Source organism: Stegodyphus dumicola, chromosome 8 (genome assembly GCF_044657685.1).
Source record: "Stegodyphus dumicola isolate Sdum_Otavi_A_Nest chromosome 8, ASM4465768v1".
Classification (NCBI taxonomy): Eukaryota; Metazoa; Arthropoda; class Arachnida; order Araneae; family Eresidae; genus Stegodyphus; species Stegodyphus dumicola.
In genome coordinates, this window is record NC_140775.1 from 128533254 (window position 1) to 128543497 (window position 10244).

Sequence of the window (10244 nt, forward strand, 5' to 3'; positions counted from 1 at the left end):
TTCAACTGAAATGGCTGTTTTTAATCTGCTAAACACAGTAAAACGCAACAGGGATGGTAACAGGCACACGTTAATCATCTCCATTGATATACGTGGTGCATTTGACACGGTCTGGTGGCCTGACATAATTGATGCATTGGATAGCGCAAACTGCCCTGTAGAAATTTTGAATTTAATTCGAAATTATTTGGAACAACGCAAAATTCAATTAACCCTGGATAATGAAATTTTAATAAAAGATTTGCTAAGAGGCTGTCCACAGGGTTCCTGTTTAGGACCAACCCTGTGGAACTTAGTCGCTAATTCGGCCTTTGGTATGTTTGAAAATACTGAACAAGTAACTTTGCAAGCTTATGCCGATGATTTTGTGTTAATTATCTCAGGCGTAAAGGACATTGAAGTAAGAGCTCAACAAGCGATTAATAAGTTTGTAGAGTGGGCAGACATGCATAAATTAAGAATTTCCGAAGAAAAAACTACTATGTTGTTTATCGGTAGGAAAAGAAAAATGCTTCGAAATCCGTCTATAAAAATCCATGGAAGGCCAATAAAATGTGCAAACACATTGAAATATTTAGGCTTTGTTATCAGCAATACGCTGTCTTGGTTTCCACATGTGAAATATCTTAAACAGAGATGTGCCGTTCTTACGAATGGCATGACAAAGACTATGGGCTTTAATTGGGGTACTTCCCCAAAAATCTTGCGGCTGTGGTATAAAACAATCACTGAAAGAGTTCTTTTGTACGGAGTCTCCATTTGGGGTTTTGATATGAACAAAACTATGAGTGGCTTACTGAATTCAATACAGAGGCATCAGCTATTACTTATTTCCAAAGGTTACAGAACAACCTCGACAGCCTCACTGCAGATTTTGGCGGGTATACCTCCATTAGATCTGCAGGCTCAAAGAGACTCTTTCTTAGGACGGATCCTACGATTACGATTGAATGGGGATTTATGGAACCAACATCACCTAGTAAATGATTATGAATTACGGGTTCCATCTAATCTTGGCCATCCTGCCTCTTTAAAACTCAAATCTGCAGTCAATTTATACTATACGGCTCCAGTAGCCAATGACATTGCTCTATTTACAGATGGTTCTAAAACTGAACGTGGAACAGGTTGTGCATTTTGTGTATTTAACAATACTCAAAAGGTATATACATGGACTCGAAGGCTTGATAACAGAAATACTGTTTTTCAGGCAGAACTTTTAGCGATAAACGCTGCTCTCACTTATGTTAAAAGAAATCTATCGGGCAAGACTAAGATCTTCAGTGATTCATTATCTAGTCTGCAGGCTACCTCAGACATTACGAATAGAAATCCGATTGTACAAGTTATTCAAGAGAAATTGCTAAGATTTAATTCATCTGAAAGACCACTTCTTACCTGGGTGCCAGTTGGCATACTGGGCAACGAAGAAGCAGATACTTTAGCTAAATGGACTGCTAATGATATCAACGGAATTGAAAATCCAACGAAATTGCTTTTTTCACACTTGAAGAGCGAGGCTTTAAATACACTGCTTGTGAAATGGCAGGAAAGATGGACTAATGACTCCACAGGAAGACGAGTCTTCTCTTTCTTTCCAAAAGTTTCACTCAGTCAAAGAAGCACATCGAATTTTTATACTCAATTTTTCACTGGTCATGGACCTTTTAATACATATCTCTTTCGATTTGGACTACGTACGACTGAGCTTTGTTCTTGCTGGGAGTTGGGAGACCCTGAACACTTTATCTTTCACTGTCCATTTACTAAAAACCTTCACTTGAATAAACCTTTAGATCAACACAGGCCAAAATGGGCTGAAATGATATTAAAAAACTCTAGTGAGAGTAAGAAATTTAAGGAAATTATGCTTTTCTGTCAGGAATTAAATTTTTCTGTAAATAATTCTCTCAGATCATCTCTATTGGGAGTGAGTAATTGACTTTCAGCGACAGTTAGATTTTTACTGTATAATGGTAATTGTTTAACTTTGTGTGTTTGATGCTTATTATTGTTCAGTTTTGTTGTTTCCACTACTTATGTTACTGATTTAAAATTAGAAATGGTTTTACGTAGAACAGACGTATCTGACATTGAATGCATCTATGCTCTTATAAATTGTAACGGTTACTTGTAGCCTATTAGTTTTGTAATTGTTAATTAAATTTAACAGAAAATTCTTGTGACAATTTTATTATTTTGCATATTTTAATGCGTTCTTTTGTAATTGAATTGATTCACTTTGGTGAATTTGATAGGCATTAATTGTGCATTCTATTATAAATATTTGCATTCATGATAGTTATTTTATATTAATTTTCTTTACTTTAATCTTGAATGCATTTTGTTTTTGATTTTGAAATTCTGTAAAATTTTGTGTCGGCATTTTTCTAGTATTGCATTTGTCTTAGCGATGCCAGCAAACCTAATCTAGAATAATTATTTTGTATACCTTTTTGCACTTTTCTGAATTGAATAGTTGACCTGTTTTTGTGAATTTTATTGGTTTTACTTGAGTTCTCTATTCTAAAATGTGTATTTAAGGCAGTATTTTATAATAATTTTCTTTGACTTATTTTTGAATGTTTGACTTATTTTTGAATGTATGTAGTTTTTGGAATCGGAATTTATCATATATTTATGTTGGCATTATTCTTGTACTGTATTTCTGTCGCGTTGCCAGCAAACCTGATGTAGAGTTTTTATATTACTTGGAGTGGTTTTGTTTTTAAACCAAATTTATGTTTTGCATTGTAATAATATCTCAGGTTCAGTGTATTTTATGATAATATTGTTCAGGTATCAAAGTTATTGGTTCTTAATTCTGAATTCATATGAAAAAATTTCATTTAGCAGTTTATTATTGTCTTAGTTTATCTTAATGCATTTTTTTTTCTAAATTGAATGGTTCTTCTTGAAATTGTGAATCTAATTGATATTAATTGTGTATAATGCAGTAATGGATGTATTATATTTTGTTTGCACTATAGTTTTTATTTAAATTAGTTGGACTCAGTTTTGAAAGTATTTCGTATTTTCAGTACAAATTATGAAAGTATACTCGGTTTATTGTTTGAATGCTATAGGTACTACTTGTAACATGCTTTCTTTAGGGTCTTTTATGACTATGTTACTTATGTTCTTGTGTTCTTGAAGGCCTTGTATGCCACTGTAAACTTATTCTGCTTAGTCATAATAAATAGCTTCTGGAGGCAGGGGCTTTAATCCGTGTAAGGCAGACATCATGTCAGCTAGGTAATGGAGCCCCTGTTCTCTGGTTAACAGTAATCATCCTGTGTGTTCCCTGAGTTTGGTTGAAACGCGTACTATAGTATTCAACAGGCAACACTTTCAAAATTATAGACTAGAACTTGAGAATAATTCTTTACTAATTTTAAGCTCCCCAACAAATGAACTTTGGACTCATGGAATACCTCGTCAAAAAGAACGAAAAGGTGTTCGAGTCAGCTTGACTTTCCGAAGCCTGCTATTACCTGGTAAAAGAAAATTTGATGAGGATCACGGTCAACCCAAAAAAGGCATGAAAGATCAGAAGGTAAGCATAAAGTTAATATAAGTTTTAAGGTATACAAAATTTAATTATATATTGCTGTATCAGTTTCGCACTTACTTTTTTTAATTATTTTATAGGTATTGACATCTGACAAGCTATTGCTAGTGGATACACATCAGACTTCTGAAGGACCTCAGTTAACAGTGGATGCCCTTCCTCCAAATATGTTTCATTTAGGAGATCAAAATTTTGTCATCGTTTCGTGCTTCTTGGGTCCTACTCGTGTTCATATTCGTCGTTATGGTACGAATGATCAAGGTTTTTTGTATCCGACGAAAGATGGAGTTTCGTTATGCCCATTAGTGTGGAAAGAATTATGTACTCATTTAAACACTTTTGCTACCTTTGAATCGACAATATATTTTTTGTGAAAAACGATCTGTGTGTTTCAAAACAAAATGTGAATGGTGAAGTAATCATATCCCTACAGAGACTATTTCAGAAAAAGGATTACAGTTTTCAGTTTGTTCCACAACGTGTTTTAATGAACAAAGATCAGCTACAGAAACTTGATACAGAATGTGATGCAATAAGCGTTCTGGTGAGAGAAAGTCTCATTTCTCAAACTATGAATTATTTTGTGAAAAAACAAATTCATGAATATTCATATACCGAAAGGGGTTTTTCAGGTGATCCAGACTGACCACATGGATTTCAAGAACTTGAGGGTTCTTTATGTGAATGTATAAGTAAGTCTTTTTATAACACAATTTCTGAACTTTTTAAATGTTTTGCTTGTCAAATAAGATATGAATCAATGTTTATGCATACTTGCTTCAATTTGAAATCTGTAGAAAATTTTAAAAAGTACTTTGATCAAGCATTTTACACCATTAAATTGGAAAGCATTGGCTAAGGAATTCATCGAAGAAAATATTAATAACACTAATCTTGTTTAACTTATTTTTGATTATGATTTTTTTCCAGTGTATTAACTTTAGTGATTTGTACAAAACAATTGAAAATGTTTATGTTAAAGACAGAAAAACTTTGAAATTTTAGAAAGCACTGATGATGAATAAAAGTTGTTTTTGTTTTGCAAAATGTATCATTCCTTACTTAGCCTTTCAGAAGTTATGTTTACTCTATTTTTCTTTTCACTTTTGTATAAATTCATTATAAATATATATATGATCTCGATAAGTCTGAGATAGAATCGCTTCCATTACAGCAGCTGTTATGATCTAAGCGCACACTAACATTCATTTATATATATATATAGTTTCGGTGGTATTACTGCTTTACAGCGTGCTTTGAAAGGTCGCGTGAAAACGACAACTTCGATGGCAAGAAGAAGATACGGGCAGATCAACATTCAAGATTCTTCCTAGAATCTCCGAAAAAAGACACTTTAACGACTTCTTTTTGAATCAATTACTTTCAAATCATGGAGCCTTCCCTTACTACTTCAACAGATTTAAACTTAAAACGCCACCTAGCTGCTGTACATGTGGACAAGTAGCAGCGGATGCACTGCACATGATTCTTCAATGTCCAAGTCTGGACCGAAAACGAAAAGAACTTTTTTTCCTCACTCTTTGAATCTCGACCGGCTCACCAGCGGCCGAGCGGTAAAGTCGCTGAACACTGGTAGTTCGGTCCGAGGTTCGAATCCCGCGAACGGGCTGGCTGCATGGGCGTTTTCGTGGTTTTCCCCATGTGTAACGTGTATACGAGCCAGTTTCCCTTAGAAAGTCCTCCACGAAGGCATCCCTCCCCTTAGGCAGATAGCCCTAGTGTGCTTTGCCATAAATAAATACACCACACCACACCATTGAATCTCGACCTTTTATGTAAATTAATTTTAAGTGATAAAGGTCGCCAACTGCTTTCCAAATTTATGGAATTCTTATACTCTAATGAAAATACAATTTATGTATAAAATAATATAATTGTGGCTTGAAAATGAAATTTTATATCCTGATTCTCTATTATAATTTTAATCTATGTTTATTCATGCTCTATTAGAATTGTAACAAAACTATTGATTTATATCAATATTATTCATGTACACTGATTATGTATTACATTTAATGTTGTTTGTCAAAATATGATTAATCTCTGTAAATATTTAATTCTTGTAAATAAAGATGTTGGCGAGGTCAATACATCTTTCAGTTAGCGGACCTCAAAATTTGCTAGGAATTAAATTTTAAAATTACAGTTTTCAAATAATTATTTTACTTTCTTTAGCCTAGTTTTGGCTGATTAGTTAATTATCTTAGCCTCTGGCTCCGGTGATACCTCAACACTGAGGTGCGGACTGGATAATCCATTCTTATGTTGTAATATATCACTAATTTATTTTACATAACACTTTCAAATAGAAGAAATGCCGTCCACGTGACGACACAGCTCACATCACTCCAAGCACAGTAGCAATTAATAAAACAAAAAAGAATAGAATACAAATCACATAAATTATGAGTTGAAAGTTCGTTACCATAGCAACCAGAATTGAATCATCAGGCAGCAACGCCATCTAATGTTGCAAAGACACACTAGTAAATCGTTTGGTAACAAAAAATATTAAACATATACATTACACAAACCCGTGCGACACAAATTCCTCAGGAACAGGGTGATCGTAGGAAGCTTAAACGAGCAATTTCAGTCTGATTTAGTAGATATGCAATCATTAGCCTCTGTTAATGATGGGTATAAATACTTGCTAACCTGTATAGATATCTTTTCCAAATTTGCGTGGGCAGTTCCCCTCAAAGACAAAAAATCTACCTCAATCATATCTGCTTTCGAAAAAATATTTTCGGAACGCTTACCAAGATCTTTACAAACAGATGCTGGGAAAGAATTTACCAATAAATATGTTCAAAACTTTTTAAAACGGGAAAAGGTACACTTTTTCACGACACATAATGCAACAAAAGCCTCTGTCGTTGAACGGTTTAATCGCACTCTTAAAACTAAGATGTGGAAATACTTCAATAAAATGCATACGCTTAAGTACATTGATGTTATAAATAAATCAATACATAGTTATAATAATACTTGGCATCGCAGTATTAAGACAGAACCCGCATCGGTTACATTTCAGAATCAAGAGAAAATCTGGCAAACGCTATATGGCTAACAAACGACACGGAAACAAGTCAGATCAGATTTAGAAGTGGGGGACACGGTTCGGATCAGCCGAAAAAAAAAAAATGCTCTTCGAAAAAGGATACGAACAAAACTGGACAAGAGAAATTTTTACAATTCATAAAATTATTCGAAGGATTCCTGTTGTCTATAAGCTAAAAGATTTAGCAGGAGAAGTTATACAAGGGACGTTTTATAAGCAAGAACTTCAAAAGGTTTCTGACTCTAGTTATTATTCAATAGAAAAAGTTTTGAAGAAGAGGAAATTTCGTGGTAAAGTTAAATATTTTGTGAAATTTCAGGAGTACCCTGAAAGTTTCAATGCTTGGGTTGAAGATGTTAGAATGATATAAAAAGTCCATACATTCTACCTACCTTTCATTTGGAGGGAAAATATCTTTCTTTGTAACACTGATAAGCGATAGCTCTACGCACTTTTCCTGGAAAATAAAATATCGCAATTTACCACTCAGCTTTCTTCTCCGGTCGATTTAAATGGTGAGTGGGAATTATCCCTTGTGGACTTTATTTACCCGCATTCCTGGTATAACGTTCGAAAACACAACAATTTATTTGGATTTGACTTAGGTAATGGGAAATGGTAAGGTAGATGAGTTCCTCCAGGATGTTATGAAAAGGTACCAGATTTATTAAAAGCTTTAAAAATACTATCGCATGAAAATAAGATTGAATTTAATTATCATCCTGTCACGAAAAAGGTTACAATTAAGAGAGACGAACATTCCTTCATGAAGTCCCTCTTCATGAAGGATTAGCTGAGCTTTTAGGATTCGAACCCGGTGTTTACAAAGAACTTGTAGAAAGTCCTTTCGTAGCCAATCCTTTCCTGTCATGTATGTGTATTGTGATCTAGTAGAGCCTCAAATCGTAGGAGATGTGCAAGCTCCATTATTAAAAATTGTCACCGTAGAAGGAAATGATGGTGATATCATAAACGCTCATTATCCCAGACCCTTTTACTTACCAGTCATCAGACAACACTTTCAGACTATACGTATTGATATAAGACTTCATTCCGGAGATTTAGTACCGTTTGAGAGAGGAAAAGTTTACCTTGTATTGCATTTTCGTCTGAGATAAATTCTATAAAAGAAGCACCCATTTTAAAAGTGATCTCATTTTGATTTTATACTCAAAAGTAGAAGTATCAAAATGCTGAAGCCTTACACGTGTTGCACGAAAATATTTGAAGATTATTATGAAGGACAAGCTGGAAATTGACTACCTTATTACAGAGGAACTATTTTATAGAAAGGATATGGTATTGGAGGATTTTTTGCAAAACTATTTCGTAGCGCTATGCCTTTTTTGATTAGTGGAGCTAAAACTGTTGGCAAAGAAGCTTTACGGACTGTAAGCTCAGGCGAAAATTTTAAAGCATCTCTGAAAACAAGATCTAAGGAAGCTGGAAAAAATTTAGCCAAAAAACAGCTCAGAAAACAGACGAGATGATCGGTCGCGGAAGGTTTAAAAGGAAACGCAAAACCTCGAAATGCTTCACTTCGTCTAAAGCCAGGAAACGGCAACCACGCGACATTTTTGACTCGTAATGGCTTTTCTGTTAAAAGATTCTCCAGAATGCGTAAAATCTGAATTGGATCTATTTCCATTACCCCCAACGCAAACTATTATCGAAAGAGGTTAGTGAGTTGAATTTCATCCTCTAGCCAATGTGTCAGAAGGATGTCCTGTAGAATTCAATGTTTCTGGAAGCGGAGATGAATACCTTGATTTATCACAGACTCAACTATATGTGAAAGTAAAAATTTTAAAAAGTGATGGCAAGCCTCTCACAGCTGAAAGTAAAGTGGGACCGGTCAATCTATTTTTACATTCTACGTTTTCTCAAGTGGATATCAGTTTAAATGAAAGACTCGTGTCCTCGAGTAATAATACTTACCCTTACAGGGCAATGATTGAAAAATTACTTAACGATGGTTTTGATACAAAAACTTCTCAGCTTTCATCAGAAATGTTTTTTAAAGTTACAGCAGGTCGAATGAATGTTTTTGATCATAAAGATTCTCAGCCTAATGAAGGATTCATCCAAAGAGCTGAAATGTTTAAACTGATTGCCTCGGTCGATATGATTGGGCGGCTACATTTGGATATGTTTCATCAAGAAAAGCTCTTATTGAATATGGTGGATATGAAAATTAAGCTCATACGCAGCAAGCCTGAATTTTGTTTACTGGGTGCTGGCGAATATAAAGTTCTGCTTCAAAATGCCTCTTTATTTGTGAGAAAAGTGAGAATCAGTCCTGATGTCGTACTAGGGCATGCAAAAGCCTTAGAAAAATCAACAGCCAAATATCCCATTAACAGAGTGCTATGCAAAGCATATTCCATTCCCACAGGAAACATGAGCTTTGTTCAAGATAATATTTTCGTAGGTCAAATGCCTAATCGTATTGTAGTGGCGTGTATTGACAATGATGCATTAAACGGAAACTATAAAAAGTCTCCTTTCGAGTTTAAGCATTATAATATTAACTTTATTGGAGTTTATGTGGACTGTGTATAATGTGTTCATGATTAATAGCATGATCATTCTTAGAAAACAAAAGGTAAAGAAGACTTACCTTTTAATCGATCTTCTTTCTCGTTCCAAAGGCGTATCCGGGAATGTTTTATTAATTACATCCATCAAAGGCACTACTCACGGAAAAAGAGAGGCTTCTAAGATAATAAGATATTTAATTTACAATCACATCACTAAACTAAAATATATATATATATATATAACACAGAAGAAAAGGATTACATGTTTCACTCAAACGTCCATCACGAGTTCCCAAAGTTCAGTTAAAAATGTTCTGTTTTAGTTTTTCCTGCGCGCATGCGCAAATCACGTGGTTGTCGGTGAGAGTTTCAACATACTCCCACCTTTAAATTTGCTGAAAAATCAAATTTAAAACTGTAACCTTTGAACAGGCTTTACCATTCGACCACTTCTTGGTCATCGATGGAATCTTTTCGCTCTTAAGATCTTGAGGCAAGTCATTGCGAATATCAGGATCGCAGTAAGTCTCTGTTTCATCAGAAGAGCTGCTTGCCACATTTCTAAATCTAGACTGTTTATCTGATGATGCTATCTCCAAAGGATACAAACGCTTGGTTGGTCGCAAAACTTCTCCAAGCTTAGTCTTGACCTTAACTAAACGCACATATCCATCCCGAGATTTGAAAATCTCGGTTACTTTCGCCAATAACCAGTCTGTTCGCTTCTTATTATCATCGAACACTAAAACAAGATCTCCTATTTTCAGAGGTTGTGAAGCTTTTACATGTTCATAATTTTGCCGTCCGAGATATTCGATTCGAAATCTTTTACGTAGATCTTGTAAAAGTTTTTGTCGATAAATAAGCCTTTTGTTTAAAAATTTCACATCTATATTATCCAGATCAGGAACTCCAATTTGTCAAATCTCATGAAGAAACATGGAAGGTGTGATCGGAGATAAATCTTCAACATCTTCCGAGACATAGGTCAATGGACGACTATTCATTATTGCTTCACAGTCACACAAAATTGTTATCATTTCTTCAT

At 34.6% G+C, this 10244-nt stretch overlaps 2 protein-coding genes across 2 annotated transcripts; both read left to right on the forward strand.

Moving 5' to 3' along the window:
- Nucleotides 1-5706, forward strand: LOC118205254 (uncharacterized). The gene is made up of 2 exons (XM_035377555.2): nt 1-3556; nt 3652-5706. Exon 1 carries the CDS (start codon nt 11-13, stop codon nt 1940-1942), a length of 1932 nt encoding a protein of 643 aa, XP_035233446.2. The 5' UTR covers nt 1-10; the 3' UTR covers nt 1943-3556; nt 3652-5706.
- Nucleotides 3542-9218, forward strand: LOC118205253 (uncharacterized protein F54H12.2-like). The gene is made up of 3 exons (XM_085823028.1): nt 3542-3556; nt 3652-3832; nt 8362-9218. Exons 1-3 carry the CDS (start codon nt 3542-3544, stop codon nt 9216-9218), a joined length of 1053 nt encoding a protein of 350 aa, XP_085679154.1.
- The last annotated feature ends 1026 nt before the right edge of the window (nt 9219-10244 follow it).

What these genes read in the sequence shown, in the direction of transcription:
- LOC118205254 (XM_035377555.2), top strand. Translation starts at nt 11, where the DNA reads ATGGCTGTTTTTAATCTGCTAAACACAGTAAAACGCAACAGGGATGGT.
- LOC118205253 (XM_085823028.1), top strand. An exon ending in TTATGGTACGAATGATCAAG is followed by an intron (nt 3,833 to 8,361) that starts GTTTTTTGTATC and finishes TTCATCCTCTAG; the next exon opens with CCAATGTGTCAGAAGGATGT.